At 47.3% G+C, this 26,841-nt stretch overlaps 1 protein-coding gene across 1 annotated transcript in view; it reads left to right on the forward strand.

Moving 5' to 3' along the window:
• stard10 (StAR related lipid transfer domain containing 10) overlaps positions 1-16,795 on the forward strand; it is a 53,660-nt gene extending 36,865 nt beyond the window's left edge. Inside the window, exons 5-6 of the mRNA XM_072262523.1 lie at positions 8,422-8,474; positions 11,837-16,795. Coding sequence (XP_072118624.1) covers positions 8,422-8,474; positions 11,837-12,064 — 281 coding nt within the window. The 3' untranslated portion in view covers positions 12,065-16,795. The remainder of the gene's footprint in view (positions 1-8,421; positions 8,475-11,836) is intronic.
• The last annotated feature ends 10,046 nt before the right edge of the window (positions 16,796-26,841 follow it).

Below are 26,841 nucleotides of genomic sequence, written 5' to 3' on the forward strand. Positions count from 1 at the left end.
GATTAGTCAGGGTGTCAGATTGCAGAGAGAAAGCAGGAAATGGGGTTGAGAGGGATAATAAATCAGCCATGACGGAATGGTGGAGCAGACTTGATGGACCGAATGGCCTCATTCAGTCTTCCTCATAGAGTGCTGACCAGAACTACACACAGTACTCCAGCTGTGGCCTAAGCAGTATTTTACAGAGTTGTACAGTAACCTCAAGTTCACAGTGAAACAAAGATGAGGATTTCAAAGTCAAAGTCGAGTCTATTGTCATGTCTACAGCTGCAACAAAAAACTTACTAGCAGCAGCATCAGATAAACATTCATATAAAAGTAAAATTAAACAGAATTTGTACAAAGAACACAATTTGAACAAAGTCCATTCTAGTGCAAAGTGAACACAGTGTTCAAAGGTTCATTTATTATCAGGGTATACAACTCTGAAATTCTTCTTCTCCAGATAGCCACGAAACCGAGAATGAAAAGAAAGGCAGCACAATCATCAACCCCCAAATCCCTCCTCCCCACTCAAAAAAAAAATAAAATGGAACAGGCACATTGACCCCCAAATCCCCCTCCCCACACACAAAAAATGAGAAAGATCGGGTGATAAAGACAGAATATAGAAAACTATGAGTCTATAGTCCAAGTCCGTTTCCAAAACACAGAAAACCTGGGTAACGTTCTCCGAGCACAGTGGCAGGCCTCTCCCCCTTCAGCAGCAGAGCGATCCCCTAGCGACCAAAAGGCAGGTAGCCGGCACTCACCCTCAATGTTTCGATTGCCCGCATCACTTTAATCCGCGAAATGGAGTCAAACCAGCCCACAGCCTTCCCGCCACGAGGTTTGCACTCGCTGCCTTTGCATCCCGGAATCCTCTCGGAGACTGCAGAGCACTGGAACACCCAAACGATCTCCAAACTGCAAATCACAGGCTCCAACAGTTCCAGAATCACACCCAAGACAAAAATCAAATGTAAGAGAAGTGAAATACATGGTTTCATGATCTATCCAGGAGATGTTGACCGACAGAGCGTTGTAGACAGGCGCCATCTTAACTGGAAGACCGGAAGTGAACCTTGCAGTCGTGCTGTACTGTCGCAGTGATTGGGTAGTGCCGGTCGGTTCAGAGTCAGAATGATTGAAGGGAAGTAGCCGTTCCTGAACCTGGCAGTGTGGGACCCCTGCCCAATGGGAGTGGTGGGAAGATGGCCTGGCCCAGGTGGTGGGGGTCTTTGATGGCTGTTGCTTTCTTGAGGCAGCCCCTCCTGTAGATACACCCATGGTGGGGATGGATGTTCCCACGATGTATTGGTCAGAGTCCACACTTTCTGCAGCGACAACCGATGGATCTTTGATGATGAATGTGGTCTTCCTGACGTAGCCCCTCCTGTAGATACAACAGATGGTGGGGAGTGATGTGTCTGTGATGTCTTGAGCAGAGTCTCTCTCTCTCATATTCACGTAATTTGTTGCCTTTTGCACATTGGTTATTTGTCTGTCCTGTTCGGTGCAATCTTTCATTGATTCTACTATATTTCATGGATTTATTCTGAATGCCCACAAGAAAATGGATCTCAGGATTGTCTATGGTGACATATTTGTACTTTGATAATAAATTTACTTTGAACTTTCAAATAGCTGTACCAAACTGTGAATTTCAAGAGAAAGTGCAGAATTGAGGGAAGTTGAGTTGGGGAAGTGGGCGATGGAGTCAATCCCGCACTCTGAAATGCCTAGCAGATAGTGACTTTTCCCATCTCTGCACTGAAGTTGTAAAACTTCCCTTCCGACGCTCAGGTTTGAATGTCTGCAGTGGTCAGAGTGTGCCCCCTGCTGGTAGTGCCAGGTATTACTGAAGGAACTCAGTCACTGGAAATCAAATGTATTATCATTGGCTTTTACACAATAAAATTTGTTCTTTTGTGACAACAGTACACTGCAAAAGCATAAAATTATTATACAGTACTGTGCAAAAGTCTTAGGCACCCTGGATTTCTAATATGGTTTTAGATGGTATGGCCTCCTCACAGGCCTGATCTGAACATCATAGAGGCTGTCTGGGTTTACCTGGAGACACAGAAGCAAGTGAGACAGCCAAAGTCTGCAGGAGAACTGTGGCAAGCTCTCCAAGATGCTTGGAACAACCTACCAGCCGATTTTCTCATGAAACTGAACCACAGTGTGCGCAAGAGAACTGATGCAGTTTTAAAGGCGAAGGGTAGTCACACTAAATATGGATTTGATTACTTCCCCTGGGCCCCCCCCTTCCCTTTCTCCTGTGGTCCACTTCCTCTCCTATCAGGTTCCTTCTTCTCTATCCCTTGACCTTTTTCACACACCTGGCTTCACCTGTCACCTTGCAGCTAGCCTCCTTCCTCTTCCCCCACCTTTTCATCTTGGCATCTTCCCTTTTTCTTTCCAGCCCTTAAGAAGGGTTTTGGTCGGAAACAGTGATGTTTATTCCCCTCCATAGAAGCTGCCTGACCTGCTGAGTTCCTCCAGCATTTTATGAATGTTGCTTTGGATTTCCAGCGTCTGCAGACTTTCTTGTGTTACTGATTTAATTCAGATTTTTATTGTTTACTGCTCTTTTATAGTAGATTTTTTGATATTTAGAAACTGTTCATTTCATTATTTTTGGAAGCATCTTGGCTTTGCAGAATTTTTTTACATGTGCCTAAGACTTTTGCACAGTTCTGTAAATTCCAAAAATCAGTAGTGAAAAATAAAGGGGAAGACGAAGATAATACCGCCAAGACAGTGGAAACGAGGATTGAATTCTGCCGACAACCTCCCCCACCTGACCCCCTGGAAATTAATGGTCAGGCAGTGTCTGTGGTTGAGTCATTCAAATTCCTGGGGACGACCGTTACCAGGACATTGAAGTGGGACGAGCACGTTGAACTCATCACTAGCAAAACCCAGCAGAGATTGTTCTACCTACAGCAGTTTAGAAAACTCAGCATCTCAGGACTCCTGATGAATTTTTACTCAGCTATCATTGAGAGTGTTGTGACCACCTCTGTCACCGTTTGGGTTCCTGCCACCTCCTCCCTCTCCAAGTCCAGGTGGCAGTGAGCGTCCACTCAGTGGAGAAGATCATCGGCTGTCAGCCACCGACATTAAAAGACCTGTTCATCGCCAGAGTGAAGAAAAGAGCTGGAAAAATGACTGCTGACGCCACCCAGCCAGCAGTCACCCATTCACCCAAATGGCCAACAGGGAGACGTTACAAGTCCATCACCTCCAGGACTACATGTAATTTCTGAAGCTTCTTTCCTGTAGCTGTTCAACTTCTCAACAAAACTCCCTCATGTGTAATACCCTGGCTGTGTTTGCACAGCATCTGTGTAAAACTTCTTTCCTGCTCTCCTTGTTCTGTGGACAATTACTGTATCTTTCTTAAGTCCTTATTTATTTACCATAAGTTGATATTTGCACATGTGACCGTTCTACTAATTGTCGACTGCTCGTGGCTGTTTGCACTGTTGTCTTGTAAATTGTTGGTTGCTACTGCGTTGTCTGTTATTGTCCTGTGTTTTATTTATTTTCTGTTGTAATACAGCGCTTTGAGCAAACCCCAATTAACCTAAATGTACTGGGTCTGGGCTGTGGAAGGAAATCGGAGCACCCACATACAAACTCCTTACGGGCAGCAGTGGGAATTGAACCAGGTCGCTCATGCTGTAAACGTTGTGCTAACCACTAGGCTACCATGCCACCCCACATTTATGCTTGGCACTGAACCACAATCAATTCTGGTATGTTTCACTTACTGGCAATAAAGAGATTCTGTTTCTGATCAGAAATCTGACACTGAGAGAAAAGAATTTCTAAAGGAAAAATATCTTAAAGATGGGCTTTATTTGTCATATTTAGAAACTTGGAAACATAGAAAACCTACAGCACAACACAGGCCCTTCGGCCCACAATGCTGTGCCAAACGTGTACTTGCTTTAGAAATTACCTAGGGTTACCTATAGCCCTCTATTTTTCTAAGCTCCATGTACCTATCCAGGAGTCTCTTAAAGACCCTATCATATCCGCCTCCACCACTGTCATCGGCAGCCCATTCCAAGCACTCACCACTCTCTGCATAAAAAACTTACCCCTGACATCAAGCACCTTAAAACTGTGCCCTCTCGAGCTAGCCATTTCAGCCCTGGGGAAAAAGCCTCTGACTATCCACACGATCAATGCCTCTCATTATCTTATACACCTTTATCAGGTCACCTCTCATCCTCTGTCACTCCAAGGAGAAAAGGCCGAGTTCACTCTATCTATTCTCATAAGGCATGCTCCCCAATCCAGGCAACATCCTTGTAAATCTCTGCACCCTTTCTATAGTTTCCACATCCTTCCTGTAGTGAGGTGACCAGAAGTGAGCACAGTACTCCAAGTAGGGTCTGACCAGGGTCCTATATAGCTACAACATTACCTCTCAGCTCTTAAACTCAATCCCACAATTGATGAAGGCCAATACACCATATGCCTTCTTAACCACAGAGTCAACCTGCGCAGCTGCTTTGAGTGTCCTATGGACTCGGACCCCAAGATCCCTCTGATCCTCCACACTGCCAAGAGTCTTGCCATTAATACTATATTCTGCCATCATATTTGATCTACCAAAATGAACCACTTCACACTTATCTGGGTTGAACTCCATCTGCCACTTCTCAGCCCAGTTTTGCATTGTCTCAAAGTCCCGCTGTAACCTCTGACAGCCCTCCACACTATCCGCAACACCTCCGACCTTTGTGTCATCAGCAAATTTACTAACCCATCCCTCCACTTCCTCATCCAGGTCATTTATAAAAATCACGAAGAGTAAGGGTCCCAGAACAGATCCCTGAGGCACGCCACTGGTCACTGGCCTCCATGCAGAATATGACCCGTCTACAACTACTCTTTGCCTTCTGTGGGCAAGCCAGTTCTGGATCCACAAAGCAATGTCCCCTTGGATCCCATGCCTCCTGACTTTCTCAATAAGCCTTGCATATTTATGTTGAAACACACAGTGAAATGGGCTATTTGTGTCAATGACTAACTCAGTCCAAGGGTGTACTGGAGCGGCCTGCAAATGTCACAATGCTTCAGGTCCCCACATCGCATGCCCACAACTTAGTAATCTGGAGTTTTGGACAGTGGGAGGAAACCGGAGCACCCGAAGGAAACCCACGTGGTCTCGGGGAGAATGTACAAACTCCTTACAAACTGCGGCCAGAATTCCAGTTGCCACGGTACTGTGCTGCTGTTTCTGAAATGTTGAGGGTGCGCTTTCAGATTCCTGTACCTCCTCCCTGATGGTAGGAATGAGAGGAAAATAGACAATTAGTGCAAAGTAGAGGCACAGTGAGGGAGTGTTCGTGGGCCATTCTGAGATCTGATGGCAGAGGGGAAGAATCATTGAGTGAGTGTCTTCAGGCTCGTATACTTCCTCGCTGATGGTAGCAATGAGAAGAGGGCACGTCCTGTGTGATGGGGGTCCTTAATGATGGATGCTGCCTTTCTGAAGCATCACCTTTTCAAGATGTCCTCAGTGCTGGGGAGACTAGTGCCCATCATGGGGCTGGCTGAATTTACAACTTCTGCAGCTATTTCCAATCCTGTGCGGTGGCCCCTCCGTACCAGACGGTGATGCAACCAGTCAGAATGCTCTCCACAGTACGATCTGTAGGAAGTTTCTGAAGTTCAAAGCTCAAAGTAAATTTATGTCATCATATACAACCCTGATATTCATTTTCTTGTGGGCATAATCAATAAATCTATAGAATAATAACCATAACAGAATCAGTGAAACACTGCACCAACTTGGGCGTTCGACTGGGGTGCAAAGGTAACAAACTTTGCAAATACAAAAAGAAAGAAAGAATAATAAATAAATAAATAAGCAATAGATATCGAGAAGATGAGATGAAGAGTCCTTGAAAGTGAGTCCATAGGTTGTGGGAACATTTCAATGATGGAGCAAGTGAAGTTGAATGAACTTATCTCCTTTGGTTCAAGAGCCTGATGGTTGAGGGGTAATAACTGTTCCTGAACCTGGTGGTGTGGATCCTGAGGCTCCTGCATCTTCTTCCTGATGACAACAGCAAGAAAGAGCATAGCCTGGATGGTGAGGATCCCTGATGGTGGATGCTGCTTTCCTGCAACAGCACTTCACGTAGATGTGCTCAATGGTGGGGAAGGCTTTACCCATGATAGACTTGGTCATATCCGCTACTTTTTTAGGATTTTCTGTTTGAGGAGATTTGGTGTTGAGGAAATTTGGTGACATTTCAAATCTTCTCAAGTTCCTAACGAAGTAGAAAGGGGGTCCTGCAGGCTAAAGACCAACATCAGAAATGTACGCTGGGACCTAGAACCAACTGACACAAGAAGCCCTGGTTGCCTACTCTTTTTGTGCGTATCAGTTCCAACATAGGCACTGCATCCCTAGCATCAAATCACCTCTCGCTTCCTTCACTCCAAAGAGAAAAGCCCCTAGCTCGCTCAACCTTTCCACGTAAGACATGGTCTCTAATCCAGACAGCATCCTGGTAAATCTCCTCTGCACCCTCTCTAAAGCTTTCAAATCCTTCCTCTAATGAGGTGACCAATACTCCCAAGCATGGTCTAACCAGGGTTTTATAGAGCTGCATTCTCACCTCGCAGCTCTTGAACTTAATCCCCCCGACTAATGAAGACTGGCACACCATAGGCCTTTTGTACCACCCCGTCAAGTTATGTGTTAACCCTGGGGGGTCTATGGTCATTGACCCCAAGATCCCTCTGTCTCTCCACACTGCTCAGAATCCAGTCATTGACCCTGTTCTCAGCCTTCAAGTTTGACCTTCCAGAGTGAATCACTTCACACTTTTCCAGGTTGAACTCCGTCTGCCGCCTCTCAGTCTAGGTCTGCATCCTCTCAATATCCTGTAGTAACCTCTGACAACCATTTACGTTATTCACCGTACCACCATCTGCCTGCTATCCGTATAGAACTTTCTAAAATACCAGTACAGTGAGGTATATTGTAGTTGGGCCAAAGGGCCTGTTCTGTGCTGTTACTCAAACCTTCAGGAAGTGACCTCCCTCATGAAGGGCCTCCATCTGCTAGGACGTTCCTTCTTCTCATTGCTACCATCAATGAGGAGGTACAGGAGCCTGAAACCACACACTCAACGCATTAGGAACGGCTCTTTCCCCTCCACCATCAGATTTCTGAATGGACCATGAACCTGTGAACACTACCTCACTGTTTCAGAAACGAACGATTGTGCAGACGCAGGAAATCTGGAGCAACACACACAAAATGCTGGAGGAACTCAACAGGTCTGGCATCATCTAGGGAAATGAATGAACAGTCGACGTTTTGGACCAAGACCCTTCATCAGGACCTGTCTATTTTGCTTTCTCTTTGGACTACTGTATCTACTGATTTTCCATCCTTATTGCAATTTGTAGTAATGTTCATGTATTGCACTGTACTGCTGCCACAAAACAACACATCTCTTGACATATGTCAGTGACATTAAACCTGATTCTGGCCCTGAACTGTAGCACTCTAACACGAGGGAAAACCAATAACAGAATGCAGAATGAACTGTTACGGTTACAGAGAACGTGCAGTGCAGGTAGACTATAAGGTGCAAAATCATAACGAGGTAGATGGTGAGGTCAAGAGTCCATGTTATTGATGGAACCATTCAAGAGTCTGATAACAGCGGGGTGGAAACTGTCCCTGAGCCTGGTGGGACGTGCTTTCAGGCTTTTGTATCTTTTGCCCAATGGGAGAGGGGAGAGGGAGAATGTCTGGGGTGGGGTGGGGTCTTTGATTATTTTATCAGCTTGTCTGAGGCAGCCAGAAGTGTGGACAGAGTCCTTGGAGGGGAGGGAAGATTGGAGTGATTCAGGGTACCTAGTGCACCCCAACCCACTCCTCCCTAATTCTATATACCGACCATCTGGTACCTGATACATGGTCTCCACCCGAAAACATCGACAGTTCCTTCGATCGCCAACCCCCTGAGTTCCTCCAGCTGTTTGTATCTCCCATTGCCTCCAGCCGTGTCTTGTGCCGACACATTTTTACCCCTTCCTCTCTCTCGCTCTCTGCCCCTCTCTCTCTTCCATCTCCCCCCTCCCCCTCGTGTTTCCAGCGCTCTGTTTTTATTTTGGGTAACTCGTCCACTGTGTTACTGAGGGGAATCATCCCCGCCCTTTGGATAATCTCCGGGAACTCTCCTGTGTCCACCTAGGGAGCCAAGAATCTCTTCCTTGTCCATGGCCTCCATAGGGAGCTCTACACTGAGAGGGGAGGGTCAGCCACTGAGAGACTGGTACTGGGAGGGCCGGGGTGAGACCCAGAGCAGGGAGAGACACTGGGACACGTCACTGGTGCAGGTCTTGTTGGTGCTTGAGATGCTAATTCGTGGTTTCTTTTCCTCGAAGGTTCGTTGCCAAAGTGGGTGATGAACCACTCCTGGCATCTTCTTGCCCCCAAGGTGAGTACCACACTTATGTAACGTTGGGTAACCAACTCGAAAGTTACCAGAATGGTGCCGGGACTCGGGTTCAACGAGGGAATCGTTTCTGAGGCTTTATAAGGCATTGGTCAGACCGCACTTGGAGTATTGAGAGCACTATTAATCTGAGAAAAGATATGCTGGCATTGGAGAGGGTCTAGAAGACATTCCTGAGAATGGTCCCGGGAATGAAAGGGTTAATGTATCAGGAGTGTTTGGTGGCTCCGGACCAGTACTGGTTGGAGTTTGGACGAATGAAGGGGGATCGCATTGAAACCGATCCAATATTGAAAGGCCTGGATAAAGTGGACGTGGAAAAGATGTTTCCTTTGCTGGAGGAGTCTAGGACCAGAGGGCACAGCCTTAGAACTGAAAATGAGGAGGAATTTCTTTATCCAGAGGGATGTGAATCTGTGGAATTCATTGCCACAGATGGTGTGGGAGCCAAGTCATTTATGGTGGACATTGATCGGTTCTTGATTAGCGAGGGCATGAAAGGTCATGGGGAGAAGACAGGAGAATGGGGTTGAGTGGGATCTGGGATCAGCCATGATAAAATGGCAGAGCAGACTCGATGGGCTGAATGGCCTACTTCTGCTCCTGTGTCTTATGGTCTATGTTCAGCACTGATCTGTTACGACCTAAGGACTCACTTTTGAGGCGTCTGTAACTCACCATCTCAATGTTTTTTTTTGGTATTTGTGCAGTTTGGCTTCTTTTGCTCATCAGCTGGGTCCGCAGCTCTCTGCAGATGCTTGTGACCACGGGCAGAGCGGTTGCCGTGCCAAGCGGTGATGCATTTGGATAGATGCTTTCTGTGGTGCGTCGATACAGAGTATATAATCTAGTCATCGTCCAACCAGGAGCATTCGGTGCACAAATTGGCCACTTGAGTTCCCTACATCTCAGCAATAACTGGGTTTCAGGAACCACAGCCTCAGCTGTAGCCGTGAGATTGTGAAAGACTTTGCAGAGACAAGAGATTTCGTCAGTATTGGTTATAATTATTTATTGTGACTATTTGTTTCTTTTTTGTGTCTGGACAGTTTGTTTTGCACACTGGTTGTTTGTCAGTCTTTCTTCGTAGTTTTTCATTGATTCTATTGTTTCTCTGTTCTACTGTGAATGCCCGCAAGAACATGAACTTCAGGATGACGTAACTTTGATAATAATTTTGAGCTCGTTGGGGATTTTCTCTTTGGAGCGAAGGAGGATAGAGTGGACTGCCAGCGACCTTTTCCCAGGGCAGAAATGGTTAATAGGAGGGGGCATAATTCTGTGGTGATTGGAGGAATCAATCAGAGTGAGAATCAGGTTTAATATCATCGGCATGTGTCGTGAAATTTATTAACTTAGCAGCAGCAGTACAATGCAATACAAGATGAAGAGTACCGGGGGGGGGGGGGATATCAGAGGCAAGTTCTTTATACAGAGTGGTGGGTGCATGGAATGTACTCCCAAGGGTGCTGGTGTAGGCAGATACATTCGGATGGGGGTTCCCAACCTTCTTTATGCTATGGCCCAATATCATTGAGCAAGGAGTGCATGGACCCCAGGTTGGGAGCCCCTGCTTTTGAGGCATCTCAGAGACTCTGAGGTAGGCACATGGATGATAGGTAAATGCAGGTTATGTGGGAGGGAAGGGGTAGATTGATCTTGGGGTAGGTTGAAAGGTCAGCTTATGATCGTCAGGGCGAAGGGCCTGCGCTACGCGGTACTGTTCTGTGTTCAACCCGTCATGACCTGGGATTTGACTCCTGAAGCCTGCAGGATGATCAGTAATTCAACAATGTGTGGTTTCTAGAACACTATTTCTTACAAAATTAGGGTGGTGGCTCCTTGGCGGAGGGTTACAGAGGTCTGTGGTCCCGGTGGGAGGGGTGCTGAGGTCTATGGTCCCGGTGGGAGGGGTGCTGAGGTCTATGGCCCCGGTGGGAGGGGTGGAGGGGTGTGGTCCCGGTGGGAGGGTTGGGGAGGGTTGTGGTCCCGGCGGGAGGGATGCTGAGGTCTATGGTCCCGGTGGGAGGGGTACGGAGGTCTGTGGTCCCAGTGGGAGGGGTGGAGGGTTGTGGTCCTGGTGGGAGGGGTACGGAGGGTTGTGGTCCCGGTGGGAGTGGTGGGGAGGGTTGTGGTCCCAGTGGGAGGGGTACGGAGGTCTGTGGTCCCGGTGAGGGGGTTGGGGAGGTCTATTGTCCTGGTGCAGGTTGATGGGAGTAGGGAGAAGAAGAGTCCAGCACTGCTTCGACGGGCCAAGTGGCCTGTTTCTGTGCTGGAGTGTTCTATGACTGATAGGAGTGAGTGCAGTGCTGCAGACAATATGGTGCAAAGTGATGGGGGCTGTTCCCATGTGAGGTCAGTGGGCCGGGGCTGGCGGGGGGGAGAGGGAAAGAGGAGGGGAGCCAGGGAGAGGTGATGGGAGGGGGAGGAGGTGCGCTAGCGAAACCCGTATGGGTCATGATAAACGAGAGGGAGAGGGGTGGCTAGGAACCACCGGATGTTAATGAAAGTTTATGCCATCAGGTTAGAGACCACTGCTGGAGGTGATTGGGCAATTGACCTGTCAGTCACATTTGTAGACTATACTGTGGCTTGTGATTGGGCAGTACTCCTATAAATAGGAATTGCAGTCTGGACTCCTGGAGGTGATTGGGAATTTGGTTTGTCAATCACACCTGGAGTGTTTATTGTTGGAGATGATTTAATACAGAGTTCCAATGTGCAGCAGTCAACAACAACAAAAAAATTGCATTTATTTAGCAACTGAAATGCATAAAAGAACCTAAGGAAGCTGAATAGGTTTTGAGAGGAGGGTGGTGGGTCAGTGGAGAGAGTCAGTGACGGGAGAGAGTGTCCTTGGGCTGTGGGTGGGGAGAGTCAGTGAGGGGGTGAAACACCTTCAATAACTCCAAAAGACTGAAGTAGGGGTAAATACTGAAAGGCTTTTATTCGCTGCACAATATGACCTCCATGGTGAGGGTCTGCCCCCAGGACTGAGGGGGAGGGGCAAGGCGAAATCACCTTTATTCAGGTGTCTGTGGGAGGAGCCACAGGGGTGGTCAGCAGAGGGGCACGTCCGGACAGGTAACCCAGTTACAACATACATACATATATATATATATATATATATATATATATGGTTTACCACGGCGGTGAGGGGGGGAGAGTCAGTGAGGGGGGAGAGTGTGAGCTGTGGGAGGGGATTCAGTGGGTGGGGAGAGGCGGTGAGGGGGGAGAGTGTGAGCTGTGGGAGGCTGTTGCCCTTGTGTGTTGAGTTGCGTGTCGATGTGTGACTTGACCTGTGATGTTTAACTCGAGTTCCCTGTTTCCTCTCTGTGACTCAGGCCATGAAGAAGATCTACAAAGCCTGCCTGAAGTATCCTGAATGGAAAGGAAAGCACAACCCCTCCTTCAAGCCCTGGATCCATCCGGAACAGAGCAACTTGCCCACCATCCCCCTCTCGGACCTCTCCATCCAGCACGCCGATTCCCTAGAGAACATCGACGAGAGCGGAATCCTCCAGGCCAAGGACGAGAAGGCGGACAGCAGCGATGAGGACAGTCTGAACTGAGGGGGGGGGGGGGGCAGTCCCTGGAACCAGCCAGGTCAACGAGACCCCACACACAATCCAGAAAAAAGTGCGGCTAACGTTCCCATCAGACCGTGCGACGTAGGAGCAGAATTAGGCCCTTTGGCCCATCGAGTGGTCTGCTGTCCCATCATGGTTGATTTATTATCCCTCTCAAACCCCATTCCCCTGTGCTTTCCCTGAATCCTCTGATGCCGTGACTACTCTGTTTTCAATATACCCCATAACTTAGTCTCCACAGCATCTGTGGCAATGAATTCCACAGATACACCAGCCCCTGGCTAAAAAAATTCCTCCTCACCTCTGTTCTCAATGGACGCCCCTCTATTCTGAGGCTGTGCCCTCTGGTCCTAGACTCCCCCAATATAGGAAACATCCTCTCCACATCCACTCTATCTAGACCTTTCAATATTGGATAGGTTTCAATGAGATCCCCGCCCCCATTCTTCTGAACTCCAGCAAGTACAGGCCCAAAGCCATCAAGCACCCCTCACACATTAACCTTTCATTCCCAAGATCATTCTCGTGAACTTCAGGGAGGTTGTGTCCGGTTCCCTGGGTGGTGACAGGGCGTGGATGTGTTTAACATTGTTGACTGATTTTCCTTGTCTCTTTAAGGCAATCCTGGTTGTGTTTTTACTGAAATGGGCAGGAGGTCAGTCACCTTGCAGATGTGCACCACCTCCCTGAATCTGTCACTCATCCTTCTCCCCCCTCTGCCCCCACCTTAGAGCAGAGAACAGGCCCTTTGGCCCACAATCTGTGCCAAACCCAATGCCAAAGGAAACTAAATCTCTTCTACCTGTACATGATCCCTATCCATGATGTTCTCCTGGGTGTTGTCTGTTGGTGGGCCCTCAGGTGGCTGTAGGGTCTGATCTGGGTTCCACATGTTGGGGTTCAGTGTGGGTAGGTGTAAGCGGTGGCTGGGTCTTTGATTGATCAGCCTGTCCTTTAGCAGCTGCCACTTGTTCTCCGGGGCACAGTGGAGATTGTTCTCATGTGGCCCAGCTCCCTCCTGAACAGATTTTCTCCAGCTGTGTCCATGGAGTGCAATGTCTTCCCAGTTTTCAGACGTACCGTTGAAATTCTTCAGGCTGATTTCGATGTTATCTGTGAAGTATTTCTTTAGTCTATTAAACACCTCTATCGCACCTGCTCCCAGCACCCCCACGCAGCACATTCCAGGACCCCAGCGCTCTCTGGGTAAAGCAACATCTCCTTTCAACTTATCTCCCCTCAGCTTAAATGCTTGTCCTTCAGTATTTGCAATATCCACCCTGGGAATACCTTATCAATGTCTTGGATAATCTTATAAACTTCTATCAGATCTCTCCTCAGCCTTTGCTGCTCCAGAGAACACAACCCAAGTTTGTTTAACCCCTTGTTATAGCTCATATCCTCTATCAAGTTTCCTTGTAAAACCACAAGATGTAGGATCAGAATTAGGCCCATCGAGTCTGCTCTGCCATTTCATCATGGCTGATCCATTTTCCCTCAGACGCAGTCTCCTGACTTCTCCCTGTGTACTTTCTAGACTGACTAATCAAGAATCTATCCAACTTCTGCCTTAAACATCCCTAATGACTTGGCCTCCACAGGTGGCTTTGGCAAATACTTTCGCAGAATCACCACTCCTTGGCTAAAGAAATTCCCCCTCATCTCTGTTCTACAAGGACACCCCTCTGCTCTAAGGTTGTTCCCTCTAATCTTAAGACTCTCCCACCATAGGAAACATCCTCTCCGCATCCACTCTATCAAGGCCTTTCATTATTTGATCAGTTTCAATGAGGCCACCCCTCATTCTTCTGAATTCCAGTGAATACAAGCCCAAAGCCATCAAATACTCTTCATATGACAAGCCATTCAATCCTGAAATGAATTTAGTGAACCTCCTTTGAACCCTTTCCAATTTCAGCACATCCTTTCTTGGATAAGGGGACCAACCTCTTCTGCACCTCTCCAAGGCCTCTACACTCAATACTCTGTGTAGAGGAATGGAGAGGTCCTGTGGAGGGTTTAACTGAGTCAGGGGTTAAGTATTTCAAAGATAAAGATTAGCTTTAGTTGTAACAGAAACATAGAGTGAAGTGGGTCATTTGTGGCAACAACCAACATGGTCCGAGATTGTGCTGGGATCAGCCCACAAACGTCACCCTGCATTCCAGTGACGACATAACATACCCCCAACTTACTAACCCTGACTAATCCGTGTGTTTTTGGAACATGGGAGAAATCCGGAATCCCGAAGGAAACCCATGTGGTCATGGGAAAAACGTACAAACTCCTTCCAGACAGCAGGGAGAACTGAATCCTGGTTGCTGGCACTGTGAAGTGTTTTGCTGAGCGCCACACTACCCTGTCTCTGCTCGTTGTGTAAAATTTTACTCCTCTGATCCCCTATGAACCTCCTCCCTCTCAACTTAAAACTCTGCTCACTAGTTTTAGCTCCCTGCCCTGGGAAACAGATTCTGGCCTTCGATCTTATTTCTGCCTCTCATTCTCCACTATCAAATCAGCTCGGTCTCTGTCACTCCAGAGGAAACAGAACCAGCCCTACTCACTCAAGCCCTCCAATCCAGACAACATCCCTGTCAGTCTTTCCTGCACCCTCTCTCGCTCAACCACTCCCATCCTACAACGTGACACAAGGGCAACCCAACCAACATTTTAGAGCCATGGAGTGCAACTGCACAGAGACAAGCCCCTTGGCCCATCTAGTCCATGCTGAACTAGCCCCATCAACCTGAACCTGCACCTGGACCATAGTCCTCCACACCCCTTCCTCATCCTTGTACTTATCCAAACTTCTCTTAAATGTCCCACACTTGCACCACCCTCTGAGTGAAGGTGATACCCCCCAGGTTCTCCTTTCACTCATAATCCTTGACCTCTAGTTCTGGTCTCACCAAAACTGGTTCAGTGGAAGAAAGCCTTCTTGTATTTACCCTGCCTATGTCCCTCATAATTTCGCATGCCTCTATCAAATCTCCCCTCATTCTCCTACGCTCCAGGGAATAAACTGTTAACTGTCTCAATGCTCTGGCAATATTAGAACCCAAGTGTGGAGGAAAAACAGTCTCTGATGTAGAGATGGCAACCAGAGTTTATTCATAATAATTCCAGCAGAACATTGGTGGTTCGGCTGAGCGACTGTGCGAGAAGTGATGTTCTCAGAACTAGGACCCCGCCATTAGTGCTAATCTGTCGTCCACTTAAATACTACGAGTAACACAGAATCCCCAAGCTTGTCACATCAACTTAACATGATTAAACAGAAAGCACCGGCAAACGACATTACAAAGAGTGAGCTGCTCGAGAAAAACACAAGGAAGTCGAAATGATTAATGACTCTTGTTAAACAGCAAGTAACCAATTCAGGTGTTCTAAAAAACCTTGGAGCCCAACGCTCTCTGGCCTGAAGAGCTCATTACACCTTTCCCCATATCGCAGGTCCACAAGTCCCAGTAACATCCTCGTAAGTTTACTCCATACTCTTTCAATCTTATTGAAGGTAGATAGGTGACCAAAACTGCACACAATACCCAAAATTAAGCCTCACTAATGTCTTATACAATTGCAACATAACATTCCAACTCCTATACTCTGATTTATGAAGGCCAATGTGTCAAAAAGTCCTGATGAACCTACCTTTATGTTCATTCGTTGTCTGCCGTGTAGTATGATGTAGGCAATTGTGGACTTTCCATGACTCTTGGCAGATTTTTCTACAGAAGTGGTTTGCCATTGCCTTCTTCTGGGCAGTGTCTTTACAAGACTGGTGACCCCAGCCATTATCAATCCTCTTCAGAGATTGTCTGCCTGGTGTCAGTGGTCACATAACCAGGACTTGTGATATGCACCAGTTTCTCATATGGCCATCCACCACCTGCTCCCATGACTTCAGGTGACCCTGATCGGGGGGGGCTAAGCAGGTGCTACACCTTGCCCAAGGGTGACCTGCAGGCTAGCGGAGGGAAGGAGCACCTTACACCTCCTTTGGTAGAGACGTGTCTCCACCCTGTGACTCTGTATGATCCGAACCTATTCAAACTTTCCCTATAACTCAGGTCCTCAAGCCCCGGCAACATCCTTGTAAATTTTATTTGTACTCTTTCAATCATATTTTGTACCCCCTGTAACATGATGTCCGAACTTTGATATTATTTCCACTGATCGTGTAAGCCGTCAGCTACGTGTCCTGCCAACTTGTTGCTGCTGTGACGTTGCAATGGAGGGAGGACGTCAGATTTTGTTCAACTCCCGGCGAAGTGGGAGACACTGAAACACAACCTGGAGGTCATGGGTTAAGGGTGAAATGTTTAAGGGGAACTTGATGGGGGATCTTCTTCACTCTGAAGGTGGTGAGTGTGGAATGAGCTGCCAGCGGAAGTGGTGGTTGCGGGTTTGATTACAAGATTTAAGATAAATTTGGATATGGAGGGCTCCGGTCTGAGTACAAGTCAATGGGACCAGCCGGATTAATGGTTAGGCATGGACTAGATGGGCTGAAGGGCTGCTTTCTGTGTTGTAGTGCTCTATGACTCTGTGACTGACCTTACCTGTGGATATCCCGAGCGCTCGATCTTTATCTCATCACGACACATTAAGCCCGGACAACCGTGTTTTGTATACAGTATATATGTAGATAGTTACAGAAAGGAGAATACAAAATAAAAGAGTGCTGAACTACTCAACCAGAATGAATAATGATGTGATTTTGTGTTCTCTTTAAGCCTTGTCATTGTGTCTGTCCCCACCACTTCCCCTTGTAACCCGTTCCAAGGCCCCAAACACTCTCCATGTAAATGAAAAAGTGCTTGCCTCGCAAGTTCCTTTTAAACTTTTCTCCCCTCTTTCCTTTAACCCCTGCTCTCTCGTTTTTGAGGTTCCACCCGGGAGGAGAAAAGATTCAACTTTTCGCCTCTCAGTCTCCGCCACTCCACAGAAAACACGCCACACCACATACAGTTCAGCTTTTCAGCCGACAATGCTGTGCTGACCTCTAGGATCAATCTAACCCTCCCCTCCCACCTAGCCCTCCATTTCTCTTTCATCCGTGTGCCTAAGAGTCTCTTAAATGTCCCTAGTGTTTGAAACGAGAGAGCGGATTGGGAGCTCAGGTTGTTGTGTGTGTGTTGGGTTGTTCGCTGAGCTTGGAGGTTGGTCGCCATCATTTCATCAGGAGTTGATGATGTCACCTTGACGACCTAGCATCCAAGCTCGGCAAACAACCCTACAAATATGTCCCTAATGCATCTGGCCTGTATCAGCACCCCGGCAGGATGTTCCACACACCTTCTACTCTCTGCGTAAAGAAAACAAACTTAGCTCTGACATCCCAGTTTGTATTTCCAACCTCCTCTTGTAGATCCTACCCTGGAGTCCTGGCGAACCTCTTCTCTGAGTTTAACTTGAGATCCATTTTCTTGCAGGCATTTACATGAGAACAAAGAAATACAATAGGATCAGTGAAAAACTACAAAGACTGGCAACCAGTGTGCAAAAGACAAACTGTAAATACAAACCCAAACAAACGAATAAATAAATAATTGAGAGCACGAGTTGTAGAGTGCCTGAAAGTGAGGCTATAGGTTGTGAAATCAGTTCATTATTGTGGAGAGTGAAATTATCCACGTTGGTTCAGGAGCTTGATGGTTGAAGGGTAATAACTGTTCCTGAACCTGGTGGTGTGGGATCTAATGCTCCTGTGGCTCCTTCCCGATGACAGCAGCGAGAAGAGAGCATAGCCTTGGCATAAGGAGAGTGCTGGGAATGGACCCAGATGCAAACTTAGCTCTGACATCCCAGACACTGAAGTACTAGGAACAGACAAAGATGCAAGACACAGACACTGAAGTACTAGCAACAGACAAAACTAAATGATGGGACAGGATGCAGATTAGGAGTAGGGACAAGAACACAGACTAGGCTAGGGAAGCAGGACCAGGACGAGGGACTGGGAACAAAGAGCATAGGCTTGGACTCCAAGCCAGAGACTGGGTCTTGCCTCAGGCTCAGACCCCAAAACTAGGCGAAGACGTGACGAGGCTTGGGTTCTTGGAGGCCAGAAGATGTGACGAGGCTTGGGTTCTTGTAGGCTCAGTTCTTGGAGACTATATGAGGATATGACAGGTCAAGGATACTTCAAGGGGACTCCTGGGCAGGCCACGGGACTCCACCCCACGGAGGCAAGGACAGGGAGGGACAGACCTAACCGCAGAGTAACGGCAAACGGCCAACGGCCTGGCTTACCCAACGGAGGCAAGGGACAGGAAGGGACAGAATCAACCACAGGGTAATGGCAATCGGCCTGGCTTACCCGACGAAGGCAAGGGACAGGAAGGGAGCTAGGTCCCGGGTGGCTCCAAGACTTGAGGCAGCCGATAACCTGGGTGGGCTACGGAACAGCCAAATCCATATCTCGATGACTGCACTAGCTTTCCACCGGTGAGTTGTTCCAAGGGGAGACTGACGAGACAACCCAGCAACCACACTCGATCCCAGGGCCACTTATATTCCCAGCCTCAAGATGAGCATCAGGTGCTTACGGTTAAGTGCAACTGAAACAAGGGAGAGCCGGAAGACCCAGAGTCCGCAGACCGGACCGTGCACCGGAATGCGGATTTTGGACTGGACCATGACAGGCCTGGCTGGTGAGGCAATTCATGATGGATGGTGCCTTCTTGTAAGTGTGATCAGTGGTGGTGGGGGTGGGGGCTTTTCCTCTGATAGACGGGGCTGTTCCACCGCTTTCTGATCTTTCCGTTCCTGGGCATCGGCATTTCCGTATCGGGTCATTATGGAAAGAGTCAGGATATTCTACACCGTGCGTCTACAGAAGTTTGTCAAAGTTTTAGATAGTTTGCTGAATCTATGCACATTTCTAAGAAAGTAGTTTCTCCGAAACCACCATGTCCTTCCTGTAAAAATGGAACAGTCAGAACTTCACATAGTATTCCAACTGTGGCCAAACCAAAGCATTGACAACTGTGACATGAACTCCCATTGCCTATACTCAACATCGCCAGCAAGGAAAGTAAATATATCTTTTCTACCTTCTAGTGACTCACATTGCCACTTTGAGGAGAGATGGAAGAGGACATCTTTAGAAGACAATGACCCAGAAAGGTGGCATTCATCACTGTGGACCCTCACAATACAGGACATGCCCTCTCCTCACTAATACCTTCCAAAGATCTTCATTTCTCATATCGGAGAGCTCTGTGGGTTCCCGGGAGTGACTCTATCTGGAGTTTAGCCATCCAGTGCTGACCTCTTGGTGTGGTCACCCACGGCGGTAAGGTCAAGGGGAAGTTCTGGACAAAGAGTGATCAACATGCTTGTGGAACTCAGCGGGTCAAGGAGCATCTTTGGATATGAATAAACAGTTGACATTTTAGGCTGAGACCCTTCATCAGGGCTGGAAAGGAAGGGGGAAGATGCCAGAATAAAAGGGTGGGGGGAGTGGAAGAAGGACTAGCTGGAAGGTGATAGGTGAAGCCAGATGGATGGGAAAGGTTAAGGGCTGGAGAGGAAGGAATCTTATTTGGAGAGGAGAGTGAACCATGGGAGAAAGGGAAGAAGGAAGGGCTCTGGGGTGAGGTGAGGAAGTAAGAGGACAGAGTGGGGAATAGAAGAAGAAGGAAGGGGGAGGGAAAATTACTGTAAGAAGAAATCGATGTTCATGCGATCAGGTTGGAGGCTACCCAGACAGAATATGAGGTGTTGCTCCTCCAACCTGAGAGTGACTTCATCATGATAAATGAGGAGGCTATGGACCAACATGTCGGAATGGGAATGAGGATAGAATTAAAATGGTTGGCCGCTGGGAAATTCCATTTTTGGTGGATGGAGCAGAGGTGCTCGAGAAAGCGGTCCCCCAACTTACGTAAGGTCTCACCAGTGTAGAGGCCGCTTCGGGAGCACCAGACACAACAGATGATCTCAGCAGATTCACAGGGGAGGTGTTGCCTCACCTGGAAGGACTGTTTGGGGCCCTGAAGGGAGGTGAATGGGCAAGTGTAGCATTTCTGTTGCTCGTAGGGGTATGTGTCCAGAGGGAAAAGGGGGAAAGGAACAAATGGACAAGGAAATCATGGAGAGAGTGATCCCTGCAGAGAGTAGGTGGTGGGAAGGAAAAGATAGGATCCCATTAAAGACAACAAAAGCTGCAGAGAATCATATGTTATGGGGTAGTGGGTGAGGACAAGAGGAACTCTATCCCTGTTAAGGTGGTGGGAAGATGGGGTGACCATGGATATCCTGAAAGTGGAGGAGATGCGGGTGAGGACAGCATCAATGGTGGAAAAAGGGAAAACCCTATTCTTTAAAGAAGGAAGATATCTCAAATGTCAAGGGGGGAAAAAGCCAGGTCTTGTGAACAGATGCAGCGGAAAAGAAGGAACTGAGAAAAGGGAATAGCATTTTTACAGGAGACAGGGTGGGAATCGGTAGCTTTATTAAAGATGTCGATAGACAGTTTTTCTCCAGAGATGGAGACAGACAGATTGAGAAGGGGGAGAGAGGTGTCAGAAATGGACCAAGTGAATTTAAGGGCAGGGTGGAAGTTGGAGGCAAAGTTGATGAAATTGACAAACTCAGCATTGATGCGAGAAACAGCACTGCCCCCCTCCCGGTTTCACCTATGACCTTGTGTTTCTTCCTCCCCTCCTCCCACCTTCTAATTCTGACTCCTCATCCAGTCCTGATGAAGGGTCTCAACCGGAAACATCGACTATACTCTTTTTCATAGAAGCTGCCTAGCCTAATGAGTTCCTCTAGCGTTTTGTGTGCATTGCTTGGATTTCCAGCATCTGAAGATTTTATCTTGTGTGTGATTTGATTATTTCACCCAACTTCCCCTGATGCACCAGTGACTGACTTATGGGAGCGATCAAACTCTACCGGTGTAGTAGAAAATTGGAGGGAAATTTTCATTCTAAAGACAGGTGATTTTTGAAGAGAAGGTGTGAGGTAGAAGAGGAGGATTCTGATCCTAGGCCTACAGGTAATTCTGATAAGGTTAATGATGAAGATTTACAATCATCAGAGTCATTTCACTGCTCTAGTGCAACAGCGGACACAAAAATGCCCGTCTTTACAATGAAAGGGGTTTATCAATGGGTTTTAAATGGACTGGTGATCCAAGTTGTCCTATTCCATTGTGCCGAGTCTCTGGCAAACAACAAGCACAGGTTGCACTTGCTAGGCCTGTATTTGAGCCTGATCATGTCACTTAGTAAGAAAATGTTTTTTCAAAGTCTTGTATAAAATTGTGTCTTAGGCTATATTTTATTCATATTGCTTTGGCTTATGGCTTTTAGTAACTCTACTATTCAACATCGTCAATAAATTTTCATTTTGTAAATAGCATTAATTAAAATCAATTTACAACCTTTATTTAAATTAAATCTACTGAGCCTACCTTTAGAAAAATTAAATCTCTTTTTGGCTTAAGCCAGTTATTTTACAGAAATTTATTATGTTTGCCTTATGAGTTTTTAAAATTTATGAAAGGGAAAGAAATAGATTAATTTCGAGAAAGGCAAGCTAAGCTTAACTATCTTTTTTTTCAAGAAAGGTTGGCTAAAAATTCATTCTCTATTCAATAGAGGATTGACAATACTTTTTGGATTTTTATATCTACAACTTACTGTTCACGCTAACTGTGAGCTGTAGCTGTAATAATTTTTATGCAGGGGATCCCTGAGACCTGAAAATTATTTCAAGGATTCCTCCAGGGCAAAAAGGTTAAGAGAGAGGCTGGTATAAGGACTGGACATCCCTTCCCCTCCTCTCCCCGCACCTTTCAAATCTACTCCTCAGCCTTTTTTTTCCAGTCCTGCCAAAGGGTTTCGGCCCGAAACGTCGACGGTACTCTTTTCCATAGCTGCTGCCTGGCCTGCTGAGTTCCTCCAGCATTTTGTGTGTGTTGTTGGGACTTACAGCAACTGCAGGTTTTCTCTTGTCCATGGTGAAAGTAAGGCAGTCAGGGCCAGAGAACTGAAAGTTGTTGAGATTGAGAGCGTGTGAGTTGTCACAGACGTACATCGGTAGGAAGGGACTGAACCAAAGAGGATACAATGGAGTCGCGCTATGCAGACACGAGTTCAGTGGGGCAGGAGCAAGCAGAGACACTGGGCTAAACGGACAGTCAGGTTTGTGGATCTTGGGTCACTATCATCATCATCAGGTGCCATGCCCAGTTTGAGCTTTGACTGCCATGGCCCACACACTCCTGTTTCGGGTCAAGTGGATCAATTCAATGGTATTCATTTCCAGTTCTCTGGTTGCTGTCTCCATCATCATTTGTCTTTGTCTTCCTCTTGCTTTCTTCCCTTCAATCTTTCCCATAATTACCGTGCATCTTAACTCCTCATTCCTAATCAATGAAGTTACGTTGCCTTTTCATGATCTCATACATTATTTCTCTTTTTGTGCTTGCTCTGTTCATGACATCCTCATTAGATATTCGTTTCGTCCATGATATTCTTTGCATCCTCCTCAAAAACCACATATCTGCTGCTACAATTCGTTTCCTCATGTTACTAGATATTGTCCAACATTCTGAGCCATATAACATAACTGGATAAACGTAACGTTTCAGTATTCTGAGGCAGGTTGTCATGCCTAGTTTAGTATTGGTCAGTATACTCTTCATTCTCGTAAAGGTGTCTTTTGCCATCCCTATTCTTCTTTTGATGTTCAAGTTGCACCTGCCATCTGATGTCACCCAGCTTCCTAAGTAGCAAAAGTTCTGTACTTGTTTTATGTCTTCCCCGTTTATTCTCAGCCTGCAGATAGGATTCTCCTTCTTTTTGGATATCACCATACATTCCGTCTTTTTGCAATAGATAGGTAGACCCATTTTTGCACTTTCTTCAACAATTATATCAATTAAGTTTTGTAGTTCATCCTCCGTACTTGCAATTAACAGTGTTATCTGCATATCTGAAATTATTGATGTTTTCACCGCCAACTTTGATTCCCAAGATGTTTCTTATTTTTTGTAATATTGTTTAACTGTACACATTAAATAAATCAGGGGAGAAAACACACCCTTGTCTAACGCCTCTCTTGATTTTCGTAAACTGACTCACTACTCCATCTATTCTTCCAGCCGCAGTTTGTTCCCAGTACAGATTTCTGATTAGGCAGAGGTCTTTTGAAACTAGATCTAGAGTTTTCTGTAATATACCAAATAACTTATTGTGCTTCACTTTATCAAATGCTTTTGTGTAGTCGATAAAACAAACAAATCTTTTTGCACTTGAATAGCTCGTTCTGAGTATCTTGGGTAGGGAGGTAGAAACAAGCAGTGCAGGGTAAGGGAACTATGAATTTGGTGGCTGTGGATGGGAGATCTCCAGGCTTGATGAGCTCAGTGATGGTGTTGAAGACAAGTTTCTGATAGTCCAGAGTGGGGTCCTCTTTGAGGGATAGGTATGAGGAGCTGTCTCAGAGTTGTCACCTGGCCTCAGCAAGGTAGGGGTCAGTCTGCCAGACTACAACAGCACCCTCTGTGCAGTGGGTTTGATGGTGAGTTTGCAATTGGTGTGGGGAGAGTAGAGGTCAGTGCGTTCAGAGGGGTTAAGTTTCAAGGAGGGAGAGGAGTACTGAAGTTGAGCTGGTTGATGTCTTGTTGACAGCTGGAGATGAAGAGATTCAGAGCAGGTGGAGAACCAGAATGGGGTGTCCAGGAAGAAGAGGAGGGTTGGAGACAGGAGAAGGGGTCATTGGTGCGGGGTGGGGAATTCTTGCCAAAGAAGTGGGCTCAGAGACAGAGGCAGCGGAAGAAGAGCTAAGTGTCATGGCAGGTGCATTACTCACTGAGGTGTGGACGAAGGGGGGCAAAGGTGAGGCCCTCGCTGAGGACAGAACGATCCACCTTGGAGAGGGGAAGGCTGAAGACATGGCAGGGATTAGAATTGGGAGAAGAGTTAGTGGCATTAGAAGAGGGCCCAAGAGGTGACAGGGAAGCTGAGATACCCTGGGGTTGGAGAGTGGTGGTCGGGAAGGGGGAGCCCAGGGGCCCAGCGGCAGTGAGGAAGGTCTCAGCCTGGACGTGGCAGAGGCTGAGTTGTGGGCTGGAGCTGGAGCTAGAGGCTGTGTCATTTGCGGTCTGAAGGCGTATGTAGTGGTTGAGTAGTTGTAGCTGGAGTTGGCAATGATTGTATCCTCAGCCTGGAGGCATCCACGGCCATCGGAACCAGAGCTGGAATCGGCGGGATCCGCGGTCTGAATCCACCCGGGATCGTCGGAGCCAGAGTTGGCGATGATGGTATCCATGGTCTCGTGGTGTCCAGGGCTATTAGAATCAGGGTTGGAGACTGTGGGATCCACGGTCTGGGGGCGTCCAATAGATTTGAGGTCTGAGCGGGAGGCAGTAGGGACTATATCTAGAGTGTCCGGTGCCATTGGAACTGGAGTTGGAGACTGGCGATCTTCTGATTCTCCCTGGGTGTGAGGAAGGCGAAGAACTGGCGGTTGAAGGCATGGATCTGGCGGAAGATGAAGTATCGGAGAGATCCATGGCAGGTGGATGAGCGAGAGGCGGGGAACTGTGGCAGAGACTGAAACAGGACCTGCAGATATCTCGGCACAACAGAGGAGGTGTTGAATAGGATTCAGGGGGAGAAGTAGCCAATCAAAGGGTTCAGACTGGGAGGCCTGAAAATGAAACTGGAAGCCATGTTGGTACAAGATGGCAACGAAGACAAGGTCCCAGGTAGGATATGTGACTGTGTTAGTGAGTCTGGGTGAGGACATAGTCGAAGAGTTAGAGGGCAGCAGAGATCTCGGAGGAGGAGCAGAGAGAGTGAGTCTCACTGAACTCCCGACAAAGAGAAGATTTTAACTTCTTCAGGGCAGGCATCCCTCGAAGAGACCTCGCAACGGAGCAGCAAATCATAAACACAAGGGGGTCTGCAGATGTTGGAAATCCAGAGCAACACACACATAATGGTGGCGGAACTCAGCAGGTCGGGCAGCATCTATGGAAAGGAATGAACACTCGACGTTTCGGGTTAAAACCCTTCATCAGGTCTGGAAAGGAAGGGGGAAGATGCCATAATAAAAAGGTGGAGGGAGGGAAAGGAGGATAGCTCGAAGGTGATAGCTGAAGCCAGTTAAGTGGGAAAGGTGAAGGGCTGGAGAAGGAGGAATCCGATAGGAGATGAGAGCGGGCTGTAGGAGGAAGGGAAGAGGAAGTGATAGGCAGATGAGGAAAAGAGTGGCCTTGTAAAACATGTGAAGGGGAGGGAAAATATCACCGGAAGTTAAAATCGATGTTCATGCCATCAGGTTGGAAGCTAACCAGATGGAATATCCACCTGAGAGTGGCCTCATTGTGGCAGTAGAGGAGGCCATGGGTGGACATGTTGGAATGGGAATGGAGATAGGAGTTACCATACTTGGCCACCAGGAAATTCCGCTTTTGGCAGATTGAACGGTGGTTCTCGACAAAGCAGTCCCCTAATTTACGTCGGAGCTCACCAATGTAGAGGAGGCCCTGTCAGGAGCTCCAGATACAATAAGGTAATCCAACCGAGACCGCAGTGGTGGAGGTGGAGGAAGCCTGCAGCAATGAAGGATCCCCAGTCACCTTACATTCCGTGCCACTGGACCCTGACTCCAATCTGTCAAGGACTGTGTATTGGCTGCCGAGAATCAGCTTTCCCATGTTAAATTTACACCCTCAAATCCCCTAATGAGGAACACACAGACGTTCTCAATGAAGGCAATCCAGCCAAACATCCCGGATTAAGTGCCATGCTGAGGTGGCAGTGTCTAGAAGCCCCCAGTCATGAGCAGAATGTGTGGATCGCAGATCAGCCTCTACAGCCTCCTGAGCATCCACTCGCGGACAACACAGGGGTTCCCACCCTGGGGCCCACCAGCACCCCCTTGCTTAATGGTGTTGGTCTACAGCATAAAAAAACCCTGCCTTAGGAGAACATCATACTCGACTCGAGTGGTCACACTATGAGGACAGGACACACTCAACATTTTAGGAACAGATTCTTCCCCCCTGCCCCCCCACCATCAGATTTCTGAACAGTTCATGAACTCAGTCTCGACAGACTACCTGTCGGGGGCAAACCTATGTCCCCACCCACTCAATGAAGAAACCCCTCTACACCTGTGTCCTAAGCAGCCAGCCATGTAGTTAACCGGCTTATTAATCATAAAGCAGAGTACAGCACAGGAACAGGCCCTTCGGCCCACCATTTTTGTGCTGTACACGACCCCAAATTAAATTAATCCCTTCTGTCTGCACATGATCCCTTACTGGCATATTCATGTGACTGTGTAATAGCTATTTAAACATCTCTATCCTTTCTGCTTCCCCTAACACATTTAGGAAACCCACATCTGTACAAGTGACAGATAGAACATAGATCATAGAACCATGATATTGTGCTGACTTTTTAAACCCCCTTTAACCCTTTCATCACACATACACACTCCATTTTTCTATCATCTGTGTGCTTATCTAAGGTAAATGTCCCTAATATCTGCTTCTATTACCACCCTTGGCAACGTGTCCCACACACCCACCACCCTGTATGTAAAAAAAATCTCCCTCTGTCATCCCCCTTATACTTTCCCCCTTATAAATTGTGACCTCTTGTACTAGCAATTTCCACCCTGGGAAAAAGTCTCTGGCTGTCCACTATTTATGCCTCTAATCATGTTATACACCTCGAGCAAGTCACCTCTCATTCTCCTTCGCTCTGAAGAGAAAAGCCCCAGCT

This window comes from Mobula birostris, chromosome 7 (genome assembly GCF_030028105.1).
Source record: "Mobula birostris isolate sMobBir1 chromosome 7, sMobBir1.hap1, whole genome shotgun sequence".
In the NCBI taxonomy this organism is placed as follows: Eukaryota; Metazoa; Chordata; class Chondrichthyes; order Myliobatiformes; family Myliobatidae; genus Mobula; species Mobula birostris.